The 19,267-nt window shown below is 43.4% G+C and overlaps 1 protein-coding gene across 1 annotated transcript in view; it reads right to left on the bottom strand.

The window, feature by feature from the left end:
- ALK (ALK receptor tyrosine kinase) overlaps positions 1 to 19,267 on the bottom strand; it is a 1,019,362-nt gene that overhangs the window by 173,416 nt on the left and 826,679 nt on the right. The window contains 1 exon segment of the mRNA XM_020983767.2: positions 6,611 to 6,742. Within this exon segment, the coding sequence (XP_020839426.1) occupies positions 6,611 to 6,742 (132 nt within the window).

Here is a 19,267-nt window from a genome sequence, read left to right as displayed (position 1 = left end):
ACTTTGAGAAGCATGTGCCTGTAAAAAGGTTCTGGGGTCCTGTTCGCATGCTCCTGACCTCAACACAGCCAATCCAGGAGATAGCAGGAGGGCCAACCTAGTAAAGAATGGGCTCCAACAGGAGGGATGGAATCATAGTCCTCCATCCAGAAAGAGGTTGACCCAAAGCACAAATAATGTTCCTTTCCCCCCTTTTCTCTCTGCTACCTCCTGACAGAGAGGGGCCCTCTCTCTTCCTGGCTGTGACAGTGCTTCAGTGAATTACTGCTCGTCCTCCCCAACCTCCTGCCCTGTTTTTCTGGGCTTTTCACGCAGAGGCATAATCATAAATTAAAACAAGTTGTCACTGACTTTGAACATCTCTTCCCATTTATATCCCACTGAAGAAATCATTTCCTCCCTGAGCCCTGTGTGAAGTTCCTCTGATGAAAAATCCAACAGTAAAGGAAGAAATCTTTCTGTTTTATTTTTTATTCCCCCTTGAGGAGTCCCCCATCTTCCTCACTTTGCAGCAGCTAACTGGTAGCTGGAAGGAACCCCTGCTGTGATATGCTCTTCAAATATAGAGCTTTGCCAAGCAAGCCTTACAGGATGCCTTACAGGAGCTGGGGCTCTTGGGGAATGGGGGAAGGAAGCTGAGCCAAGGCACCCCCTTGTCTCTAGCTCAGTCAGCTGACTGCCTTCTGTTTGGGATATAGGGTCCAAGAAAGCACCCTATCTTCTGAAACATGGATACTTTGGGCAGAATATCAGCATTAGGAGATCTGGCATCTCACGTTGCATCTGCCACTTGCTAGGCATGTGACTGTCTCTCCAAACCTCAGTATTCTCATTTGCAAAATGGGTATACTAATACCTGCCCTAGCTAACTTGTAAAGTTGTTGTGAGGATCAAACATCACAATGAGGAATTTATATAATAATGATAATACTTTGAATAATAATAACTAGTATCCACATAGCAATTTAAGGTTTACAAAACACTTTACAAATATTATCTCATTTCATTCTTGCAATAACCCTGGGAGGTAGGTGCTTTTACTATTTATCCTTATTTTACAGATAAAGCAATTGAGACTGAAAGAGGTTTAGTGTCCAGAGTCACACAGCTAGAAAGTGTCTGAGGTTGGATTTGAATTCAGGTCTTCCAGACTCTAATTGTACCACCTGCCTAACACTCTATCTACTGTACCACCTGGCTGCCTCTTTGAAAAGCAGAAATGTACAAACGTGTGAAATCGTCGGAAGCCTGGGGTCACTAGTCACTGAGATCAGGGTGCCGGACAAAGATTATGATTTAGAGGTATAGGTATAGGCTTATAAAGTGCTTTCCTGATCCCTTTAAAATGCCAGGACCACCTCCCAACACCCCAAAGCTTGTATCTATTTTGCATATACCAATATGTGAACACATTGACTACAAACTCCTTAACAACAGGGACTGTTTTATTTTCATCTTCATAGTCATAGTGCCTAAGACAGAGACTGGAACATCACAGGCATATCATCAATGCTTTCCAAACGATTGATTCTAACCAGGGGAAGCAACAGTACAAGTGGTTTTACTTTCCTTTTACAGGTAAGAGAACTGAGGCTTTCATCATTAGAAAGTTTTTCTTGACTTCAAACTTAAATGTGCATCTTTTCACCTTTTATGCACTGGTCCTAGAGCTGATCCCTCTGGGGCTGAGCAAAGGCAGTCTACTGGAATGCTGGATTCTGGGGGTGGTCTGAGCAGAGGAACCATTGCTTCAGTCTCTTTGTTCTGGAACCCCCCAGTCTTCTTCATGCAATTTAAGATCGAAGATTCATAAATTTGGAAGGGGAAGGGATAGCAGAGGTCATCTAATCCAGCCTCATTTTACAGATGAGGAAATAGTAAACAGAGGTTAAGAGACTTGCCCACAGTCAAATAAGTAGTAAGTCGCAAGACTGGGATTTAAACACGTTTGGATTCTGCATCCAACACTCAGTTTGCTGTATCACAGCTGTCCTCCTCAATCTGGATAATACACAGTAGTGTAATCTGCAGGATTTGTAGGACAGACTCAAATGTATAATCCATTATAGGAGACCCTCAGTTTAAAGAAGTTTTTCTCAACCTTTTGTAGACTCCATGGAACAGGATAGAAAAGGGTAGGAGAAAATAGGAAAGGACAGGGTAGGAGAGGGCAGTATAGGATGGGATAGGATAAGGTAGGATAGGATGGGATAGGGTAGGGTAGGATGGGATAGGGTAGGGTACGGTGGGACAGAGTAGGGCAGGATAAGGTAGGATAGGAGAGGATAGATTGGAACAAAATATTATAATACAAAAACAAGAATCTTAGAACTACAGAGGGATGGCTGCTGGTTGTGAGTCATTTTGAGCAACATAACTGTAGGCCTTTGGTTATCTTTTGCTGGACTTGATGACAGAGATCATTGTTTGGTGCAGAATACTGAGTAGAAGCAACCAAACATTTGAAAGACTAGCTTCTGTTTACATAGGACTTTAAACGTTACCAAACATGTTCTTCCCAATAACGTAGGAAGATGGCAATGTAAGTACTATTGTGCCCATTTTACAGATGAGGAAACTTGAGGCTCAGGGAAATTAAAATAACTTGTCTAGTACGACACAGCTAGGAAACTGGTAGAGCTGGCACTCATACCTAAGGTTTCTGACTTGAAGGTCAGAGTCTTTTTTACAATTTTTAATTTTTTAAAGACTATGTAACATACTATAGTAAGTTAAACTAATCAAGTCAATGAATTCAACACTGAGATTTTCTATGATCCATCCCAGCATAGGAAACTAAAAGATGATGATAGGTATGTTTTTATAGTTCATCAAGGTTTTCAAAGTACTTTTATATACATTATGTCACTTGAAGCAAGATGAAGGTCTGAAGACCGTGAGAGAAAAAACAAAACAAGCCTCAGTTTCCTCATCTGTAAAGTGACAGGGTTGGACTGAGTGGCTTCTGAGTTGGCCCTTCCAACTATATAACTAGATCTATGGACCTGTGAGCTTGTAAGGGGGTGTGTGTGTGTGTGTGTGTGTGTGTGTGTGTGTTTTGCTAGACTTTCAGCTCAAAGGGTTGACAGTGAAACAATGTTTGCCCTGTCTCTTTCTTGATACTTTTCTACTTTTCTGTTTTGCTACAACTTCTGACCTAGTCCCTCTTTTATGTGGCTGCCTGTTTTTTTGGAAAAGAGATGTCATCTCGTTGATAAGAAACAGCGTGGTTGAATAAGCCAGCATGACACAGGGCTTTCACTCTCGATGCCTGCAGAGAGACTACCTTGTGCTCATCACTGTATCCAAGTTGGGAGAAAGCTCACGGGACACTCAGTAATAGGCTGACACCAACAGGCTCAGACTTCTCATGGTTCTGTCCCTGACTTGCTGTGTGACCCGGAGCAAAAATCAATTACCTCTTTTGTGCCTTGGTTTTCCCATCTGTAACAAGACATGACAAACTTGACCTACTTCCCAGTGGGGTGGATGGTGAGGAAGAAGCAACACCAACAGATGCCTGAGCTTTCCAAATACAAAGCTTCATGACATTGTTAAGAGAGGCTTCTGAGAATGCTGCATGGATAAATACATACACACATCCCCCCACCCTCCCCCGCTGGGGGAAGTGTCTGTCTTCATTTTATTAGAGCGGATGAGCACAGTAACCTAAGCTGTAGGAGCTCTATTCGGAAGGCAGTGAACTGGAACTCCGAGGGAGCAGTGGTGAGGACTTCTAGCAATCCGGTCTCTATTAAATAGTTTAAATTAAGAGCAATGTCATAATGTAAAAGCCTGGCTTCCAAATTTCTTTTAAAAATGAGCTTCTTTCTGAATGACAAAGGAGAATTCTGATTTGGCCCCTTTTAAAAACAAACAAAAAAATAATGGGCTTCTTTCAATGGGAACCCGATTATTGGTTAGACTGGTAATAAGAATGGTTGTCCTCTCTCTTCTAAGAGCTGCCTTGCGGAAATTTGGCCCGGGCTGTGAGTATCTGTCGATCCTACCAAAATGAACCAGATGCAGAGCAGAAATTGGTAATCAGCTTAGATCATCACGGGTGGGGGTAAAGGCAAAATCAGGACTTTGGAGGTAAGGCTGTCCATCATAAATGAGCTATGGTGTCCTGGGCCAAAGCAGATGGAATATTATTGTTCTGTTCTGGGTTACTGTTAGCAGAGGTATGGAAAATCATTGCAGAATTATTGATTTAGAGTTGGACAGGGCGTCAGAGACCATCCAACCCAACCCTTCTTTTTGGAGATGAACAAGCTGAAGCTCAGTGAAGAGAAATGACTGGCCCAAGGTCATACAAGGTCATAAGTAGCAGAGCCAGGATCCAAACCCAGGCCCTGTGACTTCCAATCCAGAGCTCTTCCCACTGATCTAGGAAGTGTTTAGGATTACAGAATCCTTACTTTAGAGTTGGAAGGGCCCTTCAAGGTCACCTAGTTCCACCCTTTTCATTTTACAGATGAGGAAATGGAAACATAGACTTTGTGACCTTGAGAAGGTCACAAGGACAAGATAGTGAGTGGTTAGAGGACAAAAATCAAACCTTAGACAAAAATGAAAGAGTTCTTGTCCTCAAGTAGTTTGCAGTCTACTGGGGGAAATGGAATGAACAAATAATAAAAATAAATACAAAAAAAAATTTCCCCTAACCTGTGATTTAAATTCCTGGTGAGCAAACTTCACTGACCAAGGCAGAGATCATCAAACATGTTGTAACTTTATAGTCTTGGGATGATGCCTGGGGCACTGAGAGATTAAACAATCTGCCCAGGGTCATTCGGTGTTTGTAAGAGGTAGTATTCACACCTAGGTTCTTTTGGATTCTGAAGTTGGCTTTGTATCTGCTGTGCCATTTTGTCTCTCAAACAGAAAATGGATACAAAGTAAATATAAGGTGAGTTTAGGGAGAAGAGGCCAGGCTTGGCAAAAAGAAATATGTTTACACTGTAGTAATAATTTTTCTGTAGTTTTAAAGAGAGTGTGGCATAGAGGAAAGAGAAATCAATATGGAGTCAAGGATTCCAGGTTCAAATCTAGTCTCTGACATCTATCACCTGTGTGACCTTGGATAATTCACTTAATGTCCTTGAGCTGTCATTTCTTCACTTGTGAAGTGAGGGGGCTGGACCATGTGGCTCCCAGGTTCCTTCTAGCCAGGGATGGGTGTTCTGGTAAATGTTTAACAACCATCTCTCCAAGTAAAAAAAAGGATGCAGGACACATTTTAAAATTTAATCTGCGTTAACATTTTCTCTTAACAATTTCTTCAATTTAAACAATCATCAAAACAAGAAATCAAGCCCTGATCTGTAGTGTTTGATGATTTCTAAGGTGTAAATGTTCACAGTGAAAATTTAACAATCAGTTTTCAGGAGCTCTTCTGAGCCAGCTCCAACACACCACTGCTTCTACTGCAAAATCTGTAAGTCTGTGACCAATCTTTATTTGTTCTCACCACTAGTCACAATAACAGTAAGGACATTTGCTGACTTCTATAGAGTACATTAAAGTTTACAAAATGCTTTTCATACATTGTCTCGTTCTACTCTCTCAATGAGGTAGGTGCTGTCACAGATTAGCTGCGGGACCTTTGGTAAGTAAGTGGCTTTCTGAGAGGATGGAAGGCACAAAACGCCATATTTCTTTAAGCGACTGTACATGGAAACTTTCTAAAGGGTTCAGTGTACTGTGACTTCCGTGATTGATAGCAATGGTCTCCATCCTTTTTGATCATGCACCCTTATCAATGCTCTTTTTAGGTTTTTTTTTTTAATTTTTAATTTTATATTTATTTTCATGATCTTTCCCCCCTGGTGCATACGCTGGAGGTAAGGGAGGGGAATGGAGGGGATTTTCCCAAAGGTAATTCCACAGCTGCTGCTGTAGATGCCTGAGCTGTGGTCAGCTTATAATTGAGCTGAGGAGCTTTTTGAGGCTCAGAAATTAGGGGACTGGAAGCTGGGGAGTAGGAGAGTATTGGGCTCTGATGGGTGAAGATTAGGCCTGGCTGTATTGGAGATAAGCTCTATAACTGACTATCAATGGGAGGGTGGGATGGGAGCCCATTTTCCTCCTCTCTGACCGGTTGGTCTCCCAGGAAGCCTGGCCTCTGCTTTGGAGAGGAATAAGTTATAGGATCAGAGACATTTGACTACAAATAACCTTAGTGATCACCTAGCTCAGGGGTGGGGAACCTGTGGCCTTAATGAAAGGGTTTGTTCTGTGAAACTTAGACTCAGTTGAAAGGCTGCTCTCAAGGACCTAGAAGGCCACATGTGGCCTTGAGGCTGCAGTTTCCCCATCCCTAAAACTCTACCTCCCACATTTTACAGAAAACCAGTGAGTGACCGAGAGAGAAAGTAGCAGAGTCAGGATTTGCTAGAAACAAGAGCTCTAATTTCTAGCAAATGGAGGCTTAGCGAACATCCAGTTAGAAATATTCTATTATAGATGAGGTGACTCAGGCCAGAAGAGGCACTTTGTTCAAGTTCAGTCAGGTAGCATGGGACAAAGGGGGAAAGCTATGATTGGGGTGAGGGAGACTGGAGGAGGGTGAGAAGAAGAACCCAGAGCAGACTCCTTTTTTACTCACTGCACAATTCTCCCTCGTCTTCGCCCTCAGAGCAGTCTCTCTGAAAGTTGCAAGCCTGGCCCAGGTGAATGGCTGTTCCATTCCAGCAGGTGAAGGAGCTCTTCAGGGCCATTTTGGAGATAGGTGGCATCCCTGGGAGGAGAGACATACACAAGCACATCAGTTTATTCTGCTTCAGACACAACTGTGCCCAATGGAGGGGTCTCACAAGCCTGAACTTCTCAGGCTTGGTTACAGGGTCAGCTGGACCATTTGTACCCTATATAACAACTCATCTGCAATATAGCACTTTGTATACATTATTATTTATATTGTACACATATCTAGCCCTTAGCACAGTGCCTAGCATATAGTATGTAGCTTAATAAATATTTACTGATTATCTCCTAACAACCCTGTGAAGTGAATTTTGTTCAGTCATTTCAGTTGAATCTGTCTCTTCATGACCCTGTTTGGAGTGAGTTTTTTTTTTTTTTGGCAAAGAAGCTGGAGTGCCTTGCCCTTTCCTTCTCCAGCTCATTTTACAGATGAGGAAACCAAGGCAAACAGGGTTAAGTGACTTGCCCAGGGTCACACAGTTAGTAAGTGTTTGAGGCCAGATTTGAACTTAGGAAGATGAGTCTTCCTGACTCCAGGTCCAGCACTCTATCCATTGTACCACCCCGCTGTATTTTACCTGTATTATTACCTGTATTTTACAAATGAGGGAACTGAGGCCCAGTCATATGTACTGACTTGCCTAAAGTCACACAGCTAGTTATTATCAGAGCTGATAAAAAAACTATCTTCTCTTCAGGGCCCACCACAATGCCCAGGTACGTAACTAGGGTGGAGCAGATGGGACTTTTCCCATGATATCAACATTTAGAGTGTGCTGACAGCACTTATAATCCACCATCAGGTTAGAAACAACAGAGCTTAGCACCAAATTGGCAAGAAAAATTAGTTAAATAGGAAGATACAAGACGGGCTGAGATGAGTTATTCCTCTGTCCTTCCTGTTCCCTGTGATGAATATGGTGGGCTTGTGCTGGTATCCTGTATCCATGACCTTATGTCTCACTGGTGATCAGGGCTGGGAGAGGGACATGACAGTGTAGGCAGGAGAGTAGAGAGCTGTTTTTTTCTTTTTCTTTTTTCTTTAACTTCTCTGAGAGTGTAACAGAGACACTTTGCCTAAGACTGGCCATAGGTGCAGAATGGGTCTACGGTAGCCTTCCAGTGGAGCTCCTGTAGCCCAGTTCAATTGTCCTCTGGGTTTCCTCCCATCTCAGACACCCTCACAAATCTAAGCCTGCAGAAGTAATAATTACAACTCAGCAATATTTCCTTTGTATTTCCGTCTCCTTAACATCTCCTAGGGATTTGTGCTTAGGAGGAACGGGTGGATGGGCACATATTTCTCTTAGCCATATGAAGTGAGAAGCAGTAGCCAGAACAGAAAATGTGATTTTGATGATAAGAGAGAAACCTCGTGTGTGTGTGTGTGTGTGTGTGTGTGTGTGTGTACACGCGTGCCATAGTCCTCAGAGCACAGAACTAGGTATGGTGGATGGACATTATATGGAGGCCTATTTAGGCTTGATGTCCAAAAAATAAAGCAAAACATAAACTTTCTAATTATCGGAGTGATCCAAAGATGGAATGAGCTGCACTGGGAGCAATGTGTTTGGCACAGTGCCTGGCATGTTGTAGGTGCTTAATAAGTGCTTATCGGATTGGGTCATTGGGTCTTTCATTTGAAGCCTTTATGCAGAAGCTAGATAATCACTTGTTGGATATATTATAGTGGGGATTCCTTTTCAGGGATTGGTTGGGCTCAATGGCTTTGGGCTTCTTTCCAACTCTAAAATTCTGCTTCTGCAATCATAGAGTCTCTTTCTACCACCCATTTGAGGGTATCCCATTTTCCTGATCCTCCCACCCCCCTTCCAAAATAAGAATATGTTTCATGCTGCTTGGGCTGGACACAGTTAATGTTATGTGTTCAAACTCCTAGTTACAAAGGCTCTGTCTGCCTTAGCCTCCCCACAGGCTAAGGCCTTGGCCATCACAGTACCTTCTCAGTCTGACCACAGCAGAGACAACACTAGGAACATGGAGGCAGGGACCAGAATCAGCCCTGCCAGGTAGGATTCTGGGATCATTAGGAAGGTGGGGCAGGGTGGGAAGAGTGGGTTCATGCTCATTGAACCTACTGTTTCTCTCCTACTAATATCTGCAGTGTGCCTCATGCCATCCTAGAACCCAGCTCTGTCCACTGAAATGGCTATTATCAGTAGCTGTAATGTGGAGAGATCTTAATTTTAAAGTACACGAGGTCTGCAGAGAGATTTTTAGAGGGTATGTATTTTTAAATTTGAATAGGGAAAAAAATTATATATTTATTTTCATGAACCTTTAACTAAAAGTTAACATTTCCTTTAATTGTGAATTAAAAAACTTCTAAGAAGGGGTCCATACACTTCACCAAACTGTCAAAAGCATCCATGGCACGAGCAGGCAAAGAACTCCTGGGCTAGATCTTCTCAAAGGGCCCGTCTAGCTCTAAAAGGCTGTGATTTTATTTCCTTTCTCACGGTGGGGATAATTGGCCTAGGTGAAGTGGTAAAGTCAGGGTCAGCCAGTTAAATTGACCTCCACTGCCCCTCCATCTCTTATTCAATTCAGTTTAACTTTTGCTGTTTAGCTGTTTTTAGTCATGTCTCTCTTCATGAAAGCTTTTCTTGGGATTTTCTTGGCACACATACTGGAGTGGGTTGCTGTTTCCTTCTCTAGCTCATTTTATAGATGAGAAAAACGAGGCTTTAGTTAAGTGACTTTCCCAGGGTCACACAGATAGTAGGTGTCTGAGGCCAGATTTCCTGACTCCAGTTACTCTATCTACTGTGCCACCTAGCATTTATTAAGTGCCTATGATATGCTGATCTCCATTGCTCCTTCTCTTATTCAATTAACTAGCATTTATTAAGTGCTTCCTACATGCCATGCACTGTGACAGGTCCTGGAGATACCAAGCCAAAACTGAAATGGTTAAGGAGCTTACATTCTACTAGGGGAAATAGCAGGTATACAGATAATTAAATGCAAAATACATACAAAGTACATTTGTTTTTGTTCAATTGTGTTTGACTCTTCCTGGTCCCATTGGGGTTTTTTTGGCAGAGGTACTAAATGAGCTGGAATGATTTGCCATTTCCTCCTCAGCTCATTTTATTGATGAGGAACTGAGGCAAATAGGTTAAGTGACTTGTCCAGGGTCACACAGCTAGTAATTGTCTGAGACCAGACTTGAACTCAGGAAGATGAGCCTCCCTGATTCTAAGCCTAATGCTCTATGCATTGTACCACCTAGCTGCCCCACAAAGTAAATACTAAGTATTTACTAACAACTGAGAGAATAAGTTAGTAAAAGGCCTCTTAGAAGTGACGCTTGAGCTAAGCCTTGAAGGGATCCAGGGACTTAAAGAGGCAGACTGGGAAGAGATAGCCAGTGAAAACACAGAGAACAGGGAGGTAGAGGGTTCTGTATGGGGAATGTTAAATGGGCTGATTTAGCCAGAAGGTCAAGGGCTTGAGGCTTAGTCAGGTGAAAGCAGTCTAGGCAGGTTGGACTCACTCATGAAGGGCTCTTAATGTCATATGTAATTTGTAGTTCATCTTGGATGTAATAGGGAGCCATTGAAGCTTCTTGAGTGAGTTGGTGAGGCTTTGTACTTCTGGAATATCAGTTTGGCAGTTATGGGAAGGATGAGCTAGAGGGGGCAGAAATGAGGCAGGAAGACTAATCAGGAAGCTAATGGAGCAAGTCCATCTAGAGTTGGTGATGGTGTGGGCTAGGGTGGTGGCCTGGTGAGGAGACAGATGGGGACCATGCATGAGAGGTCTTATGGAGGTAGAATAGACCAGACTTAGCAACTGATTTGGATATGGGGGGGTCTTGAGGAAGCAGGAAGGAAGACTTGAATCTTCTTCATTCTTACTTCTCCCATCTCAGGGACCCAAGGCTCCAGTGAAACCCATTGCCCTCACCTCTCCTCTAGCTGCCTAATGCCTTTGCCAACCCTGTCCTTATCTCCTTGAGCAGGGCATAAACACAATAACCCTCCTATTGGTGATGAATTAAAAACCTCTAAGAGACAGAGTTCCTAGGTAATTAATAATCAATTTATTAGTTAGGCTAGCTGGCAATCAATACATTGATGGTTAGTGGTTTCTCTCCATAGCCAAAGATTCCAAGGGAGACTCAGAAACACCTTAAATACCTTCTGAAAGGGAATTCCCCTGACAAGGGAAAATCAACCTTGATTGGTGGACATTTAATGAGGAGGTGGGCTAAAAGCATTCAGCTCCTCCTACTGAGAACTGGCTTGATCGTGAGACTCAGCCACCTCCAGCAATCTGGGCAGAGGGAAGCCATCTCCAGTGGAATGGACCAAGGACTGGGATTTCTTCCCTCTGGGTAAGGGCTTCCCCAGACTGGATTTTGTTTATAATTTACACAGAAATTAGGTCTCCTGGTTGGATGGGGTCCTGCCCAAAGCTGGGTGGGGTCCTGACCCTACAAAACTGTTGAACACATGCCTTGAGGACTAGGAGCAGTCTCATCAATCAGTCATGCCTTTCAGAGACTGACTGACCTTAACTGGAGTTGGGCCTTCACAGAAAGTAGAAGGAAAAAAGGTGGATTGCAATGAATAATTAGGTACTAATGTACTAGTATAATATTAATTCTCTCATTCTTTTAGCACCCTCTATGGAATCAGAATGTCAATTTTTCATAATCCGTTTCATTGGGAGATGCTGCTCAGATGCTGATCACCAGACCAGACACTGATGAGCTTCTGAGAGCCCTCCCTATGAGAGCTTTCATGGACCTATAGGAATGAAATGAACAGGAAAGAAAGGGCAGAAAATGAGATGTGGTAGGCAGAGAGCTGCACTTGGAGTCTGGAAGACCAAGATTTAAATTTTCCCTTAAACATATCTTAGCGTGTGACCTCGGGCAAGTCATTTAACCTCTCTTGGGACTCGGTTTCCTCAGTGGCAAAATGTAGGGTTTCTGAGGCAGTTAGGTGGTAAAGTAGATAGAGCACTGGCCCTGAAATCAGGAGGACCTGAGTTCAAATGTGGCCTCAGACCAAACACTTGACACTTACTAACTGTGTGACCCTGGGCAAGTCACTTAACCCCAATTGCCTTAAAAAAAAAGATAAAAAAAATAAAATGTAGGGTTTCTTCCAGTTCTAAGGGAATGATCCTATAATTAATTCTCCAACCTCTTATGAAGCACTTATCATTTGCTGTGAGCCATGCTAGGTATTGAACACCTAGAAAGGTAGCTAGTCCCTGCCTTCAAAGGACTCATGGCTTAGTCAGGAAGTGAAGCATGTATACAAATTACCACAACTACTATAAAAACAAAACCTCACACAAAAGCAAAAACGAAAATGAAAAAACTCTACAAATACAGTGTATGAGGGAATTGCATAATATTGTGCAATTCTGGTTAAGACATTTTCTTAGAGAAAAATGCCCGGGGCCAAAGTTAGCAAGGAAGTATCAAAGAGACATATTGCTTACTTGTTCAGGGTTTGCTTTGAGTCTTTTATATAAATTTTAATTTTGTGCTTTGATTCTCTACTTGCTGGTGATGTCACCTCGGAGGCTGGAAAATGACATTTTCTTCCTGGCTGGCCAGCTGGTACCATTGGGTTCAGAGGGAGCTACCTTCCCCAGCCCTTGGGCTGGAGCTGTTAGTTCTGTGTCTGAGAGTTGGCAGCCTTTCACCTGGGCCATAGCAGCCTCTGGGCTGGGAGGCAAGACAACAGCCACGGCTGGCCAAGTGATAGATGCCTGCAGTTATGTACAGGGCCCTGGGCAAGATGCTGGAGACACAAAGATGAAAAACAAATGCAGTTCCTGCTTTCAAGGAGTTTATATTTCAATAGAGGGAAACATCACACACATTAGTTTAAGACAAAGTAGAGTGTGACAGGGCAGAAGGGAGATTCAAATAGCACACTAGGAAAATATGAAGTGAAAGAAACAGCACATTTTAGCTGGAAGATCCTGCAAGGCTTCAGGAAAGACACAGATCGTGCCTGAGCTGAGCCTGAGATGAGGCAGGGGTACAGGGGAAAGATGGGGGCTCTGGAGTCATGGGAGCAGGGTCAAAATCCACCCTCTGGCGCGTTATTGGTGTGACTTCCCTGATTCTCAGTGTCTCATCAGAAAAATTTAAAAAGAAAAAAAGCTGTTGTTCAGTCATTTTTTGGTTGTGTCCAGCTCTTCATGACCCCATTTGGGGTTTTATTTAGCAGAGATACTGGAATGCTTTGCCATTTCCTTTTGCAGCTCATTTTACAGATGAGGAAACTGAGGCAAACAGGGTTAAGTGATTGGCCCAAGGTCACATAGCTAGTATGTATCTGAGGCTGGACTCGAACTTGGGAAGATGAGGCTGGCTTTCTGACTCCAGGCTTGGTGCTGTAATCACTGCACCACCTAGCTGCTTCCAGCTCTATGTAGAGCATTAGTTCTGGAGTAAGAGGTTCTGGGTACTGTCTCTGTGGCTTTCTACCTCTGTGAACTTGGCCAAGTTGCTCACTGGGCTTCATTTTCCTCATCTGTAAAATGACAGATAGAGGGGAGAAACAAGCATTTATTAATTCCTTACTATGTGCTAGGCACTTCTGCTTAGCATTTTACAACTATCTTATTTGATCTTTACAACAATCTAGGCAAGTAGGTGCCATTGTTATCTCCATTTTATAGATGAGGAAACTGAGACAGAAGCAAGGTCACAGAGCTAGTAAGCATCTGAGGCTGGATTTGAATTCAAGTCTTCCGATCCCAGGTCCAGCTCTCTATAAATTGTGTGCATGTACAGGCAAACACATATACATTTATATATATATATATATATATATGTAAATATATGGATCTCTCTATCTATCTATCTTGGGCATATATACTATATAGTATATATGGTATACATATATGTGTGCATGTGTATATTATGCATATGGGCTATGTGTGTGTATTTATAACTATACATATACGTAATTATTTCATGTATTGAAATATGGGGCAGTGGATAGAAGGCTGGACCTGGAGTCAGGAAGACTCATCTTCATGAGTTCATATTCGGCCTCAAACACTCACTAGCTGTGTGACCCTGGACAAGTCACTTAACCCTGTTTACCTCATTTTCCTCCTCTGTAAAATGAGCTGGAGAAATAGCAAACCACTCCAGCATCTTTGCCAAGAAAACCCCAAATGGGGTCATGAAGCATCAGACATGACTGAAAAATGACTGAACAACAAAGTGTGTGTGTGTGTGTGTGTGTGTGTGTGTGTGTATTTATGAAATTTTATCAGGAAGAAAAGAGGACTAACAACCTGGAGACCTGGGAAAGGGCTGATGTGGGAGGTAACAGGAGCTGTGATGAACCCTGGGCCAGCCCCTTCTGCTACACAAGCCTTCCTCTGTCCAGCAGTGACCACAGACCTGGAAGAAGGCCCTTGCTGGTGGGAGGAGGCAAGAGAAGGGAAATTGAGTCTCCCCTTCTTCTAACCCACTGACACAAAAGGAAGAATTAAAGGGTGGGGAAGGAAGGGCTCCCTTCTCTGAGTGCTCTAGGTTCTCCCTGGTGCTATAGCAGCAGGTCCGAGAGTTACTCCTTCTTTCTCTCCTTAAATCAATTCACCAAGCATATAGTCAGCGTCTCCTACACACTAGGCACTCTATTAGTTATTGGGCTCACAAAGTCAAAGATAAATCCATCCTTGCCCTTGAGAAGCTTATATTCTACTGGGGATGGGTGGGGAACAACACAGATACAGATGTAGATGATGATTGCTAAGATTCATAAGTGCTTCCTACATACCAGGCACTATGCTGAGTGCTTTAAAATTTTTATTTTATTTGATCCTCACAACAACCCTCAGAGGTAGGTACTATTATTATCATCATCTCCATTTTACAGATGAAGAAGCTGAGGCAAACAGAAGTCAAATGACTTACCCAGGTTCACACAGCTAGTAAGTGTGTGAGGCTAGATTTGAACTCAGGTCTTCCTAACTCCAGGCCCAGTGTTCTATCCACTTCACCACCTAACCCAGTGCTCTATCCATTACACCACCTACATGCAAAGTAATTTAGAGAAGACTGCACTAACAAATTAGGGAATCAGGAAAGACCTGTTATGTGAGGCAGCATTTGACTGAGCTTTGAAGGGAACTAGAAGTTTTAAGGTGCAGAAGTGAGAAGGTAGAGCATTCCAGGTGTGGGGGACAATCTATACAAGGGCATGGAGGTGGGAGATGAGATGTCTTATATGAGGACCAGAAAGTGGGCCAGATCAAGTGGAGAGTAGAGTACATAAGAGGAAGAATTTTTCTCCTTTTCCCCCTTAAATTGGAGCCTGCCTCAGAGAGGGATCATTGTGATTCTCTGTGACTCTTCCCTCCTCCCAGGCCTTGATGAATCGCATCACAGGTGCCCTGTGTTCCCCCTGTTCTTACCCCTGGGAGCTTGTGCTTAGGGCCAATTTCATTAGATGGCTGCCCAGTACTCTGATCTTTACTGCTGGCCCAGGCTCAGAACTAATGAGGCGTGGCAAAAACAATCGCTCTATCTTCTCAAGTTCCTTTTTTATGGGTCCCATAAATTTCAGGGAGGAAAGTCCCCCTAGTGAATTGTTTTAATAAAGGAAGCTGAAATTCCCATACAGGGACCACTTTGTTATGAAAACTTGCTCTGGCTCATGGTGCAGCCCCTCTGGTTGCTGGTGGTCTGGCCCAGGGACCAGGACAAGACTGGGCAATGCAGAGATCATGGGGGGAGGGGGTGAAGAAAGACATTTTGGTTGGGGAAGCCAAGTCCAGATACTGGGGTGGCTGCAACCCTAGTCTAGGAAGCGCTGGAGAGGATGGTAGAAGATGACGATGATGATGGAGGGTGAATGAGGACGGGGAGGAGGATGACTACCAATATTTATCTAAGGGTGGCAAAGTATTATTTTGTACCATCTCTCACTAGAGTCTCACAGTAGCCCTGCGAGCTGTAATAAGTGCTACAGGAGTCATTATCCCATTACTTGGTGGAGGGGAGGCTCAGAGTGGCTTACTCGAATAAGGGAAAGACCTATGATTTTGGCAGAATGGCAGAACTCCCAGTATGGAAACTCCCTACACTTGTGTAGATTGCAACCAGCCTATGATTTAGTCGATAACTCCTAAGCCATTTGCCTAGGGTTAAATAGCTTGGTGAAATATAACATGGGGATTTGAACCCAGGACCTCCTGACTCTAGGTCCAACATTCTATCTCCTAGACCACGTCTGCCTTGAATGGGGGAGGTTTATACTAGAAAACATCAACCAGCCCCTCCTCCACTCCCTAGCTCCTTGATGGTTCCAAAAGAAGAGAGACAACCTGAGGGCTCACATCTCTCTAGCGCTTTGTTACACAAAGCTTAAAAAGGCTGTAAAAATCAGGTATGGCAAGTATTGTTATCCCCATTTTACAGATGAGGAAACTGAAGCTGAAAGTTTTGCCTTGCCCACAGATGCCTAACTGGAAAGTGATAGAATCAATACAACAACAAAAACCAACAACAAATGTGAAGTGACAAAGCTAGAGTTTGTTCCTGGCAGATTTGAGCAGCAGAATTCAAAACTGGTGCTTCTGATTCTAAGTTCACAACTTGACACTTTTCTCTTTGGGCACTGGTCCCGTGGTTTTGTTGACTCAGAGCCAGCGGATGCTGGGACTTAACTGAAGGCGTTAGCTGGGCTGGTAGGGTTTGACTGCAATAGCAAGGAGAGAAGGGGTAAGGGGGCCCCAAAGAGCTCTAAGTCAAGGGCCCCTTTATTGATTTATTGACATGGGTATTGGGATCTGAAGCCCTTTCCGAAGAGAGTCCGGGGGTGCCTGGAGATGCTCGTGAACATGTTGCACCCATGGGCAGTGGTTTCCACATCCAGGCTTAGGATCAGAGGATCATAGAGTCCAAGGTGGATGGGACCCAAAAGGCCATCTCCTCCAATCCTCTCATTTTACAGATGTGGAAACTGAGATGAAGTAACTTCTTCAAAGCCACGCAGGTAATGAACATCAGAGAGTGAGTTGAAATTCAGGCCTTTTGAGTACAGAGCCAGGGTGATTTCTGCTGCTGAGGGAATCCTGCTATAGGCAGGGGCTGGCCTAGATAGTCTCTGATTATAGGGTTTACTCCTTAGCCACCATAATGACAATTGGTCCTTTGGAATTCCTTGTTAGCAAAGTCCTTGTATATGAGGAGTCTGCTTAGGATCCCAAGTTTATTGTTGGAAGGACCTTGGAGGCCATCTCTAAGGGTCCAACCCTCTCATTTTACAGCTAAGGCAACTGAGGCTCAGAGAGATTGGAGGCCCATGTTTGTGCAGCTAGTTAATGTCACAGGCAAGGTTGGAACCCAGGGGCTTCTGACTTCTACAAGTATAGCCTTCTATCCATTACATCATTTTTGTAGTTCAGTCATTTTTTTCTAGCTGTGTCTGACTATTCATTTTGGGTTTTCTTGGCAACAGTGCTGGAGTGGTTTGCCATTTCCTTCTGCAGCTCATTTTGCAGATGAGGAACTGAGGCAGACAGGGTTAAGTGACTTGCCCAAGGTCACACAGCCAGTAAGTGTCCTAGGCCAGATTTGAACTCACTAAGAGTGACTTCAGGCTCCAGCACTCTATCCACCCCATCTAGCTGCCCTCCTAGGTCCTACATGCTACTTTAATTTTAACAACCTTGGAAGTATTAGGCCATCCAATCCCAATGAACAATTTCAGCCATAATCATTAAGAATGCTGATGCCATGTTCTCTTGAGGGGAAGGAAGAGGATCTATTAAAACATTTTGTGGGGGCTCCTACACAGTGTCCTTATTTGCTAGGCTGATTTACTATCATTAACATCAGGCTTAATAATGCTTTGCATTATTAATCACTTTCCCCTGAAGTTCCATCTTTTCTTCCTTGCTAAACAAAGTGCCTCCTGACCTGAGGCTGCCTCACTCTAGAACTCCAATCTGACGCATCTCCAGCAGTTGTTGGCTGATTCCCCAAGCAGCCCCCTCTAACCACCATGATGCATTTGTTGGCCCATCTATCTCTTCTCCCTATGTAGGCAGCATTGGCTCAGATTTGCATTGCACATGTGTGTGGCACAGGTCAGGTTACACAAATTACTGTTCTACAGCATGGATGATTTATTGGGTTCACTCAATGTGAATTATTCTTTCCCTTTGCTTTTGCATTCAGAGCATAGAAATACAGTACCCACTCTACCTCCCCATCTCTTCTGTGCACATATATGCATGCCACAAGTGTTCCTGGAGATTAGATGCTGCAAAATGGATTTAAGGGGCAAACTTTTGTTTAACGACACAGTGAGTTTTCAGGTTAATTAATGTTTAATGATTATTTCTTTGGGGGAGGGGTGGTGAGGTGTTGGACCTGTGACTGCATTAATGCAGCAGACTCCTGATATGAAAACTTGTTCTACTGAAGCAGATTGGCAGCTAATCTATAATTTATAGAGGATTCAAATACACAGATTTAGAACTGGAAGGACCTTAGACACCTTCTAGTCCTACTCCTCTCCCTTATCCCCATTTTACAGATGAGAAACTAAGGCCTAGAAATGAGAAGTGACTTGCCCAATGTCACATACTTCACGTAGTCAGTAGTAGGGTCAGGATTTTAACTCGGGTCCTCTGACTCCAAATCCAGCCTTTTCCCCACTGTACCCTTAAGGCGGTGGTACAATGGAAAGAGTGTTAGGTTTGGAGTCAGAGGAACTGGGTTCAAATTCTGGCTCTGACGTATACTACCTGTGTGAGTGACTGTAGTCAGCTAATTTCGCCTCAATTTCCTTATGTGTAAAACGAGGGAATTAGATGAAATCAAAGGTTCTTGATATTTCTTTTGGTGTCATGGACTATTTTGGGGGGCATTCTGGTAAAGCCTGTGGATACCTTCTCAGAATAATCTTTTCAAATATATAAAATAAAATACGTACGATTATAAAGGAAGCCAAAGGTTTCCTTTGAATATCAAGATGGGGTTCAATGACCCCATTGAAATCTATCTACCAGTCCTTTAGGAAGGGGTCTGAGGGCTCTGGGTCAATAACTCTTGCATTAGAAGGACTCTGAGGCTCCTTTTACCTCTAAATCTATCACCTAGGTTGTTTGTTTTTAAACAGTTACCTAGGGTTACTGAGAAATTAAATGACTTTTCCATGGTCACACAGCTAGTAGGTGTTAAAGATAGGACTTAAGTCCAGGTCTTCCCAACTCCAAGACCCATCCTCTATCCATTATGTTGCCATCTCTTGAAGATGATCTTCTGTGACGTTAAAAAGGGACATTTGAACTGAACTCCTTAAACATCCTTCCCTACTTGGGCAGCTAGGCATCACAGTAGCCACAGCAATGGGCCTGGAGTCAGGAAGACTGGAGTTCAAATCCAGCACTAGACACTTACTAGCTGTGTGACCCTGGGCAAGTCACTTAACTTCTGTTTGCCTCAGTTTCCTCATTTGTAAAATGGGGATAATAATAGCATCTACCTCCCAGGGTTGTGTGAGGGTCAACTGAGATAATTGCAAAGCACTTA

The sequence above is a fragment of the Phascolarctos cinereus genome, unplaced genomic scaffold (genome assembly GCF_003287225.1).
Source record: "Phascolarctos cinereus isolate Bilbo 61053 unplaced genomic scaffold, phaCin_HiC Scaffold_2;HRSCAF=192, whole genome shotgun sequence".
Lineage (NCBI taxonomy): Eukaryota > Metazoa > Chordata > Mammalia > Diprotodontia > Phascolarctidae > Phascolarctos > Phascolarctos cinereus.
Note: the sequence above shows the minus strand (reverse complement) of the source record. Positions and strands in the feature narration are given on the sequence as shown.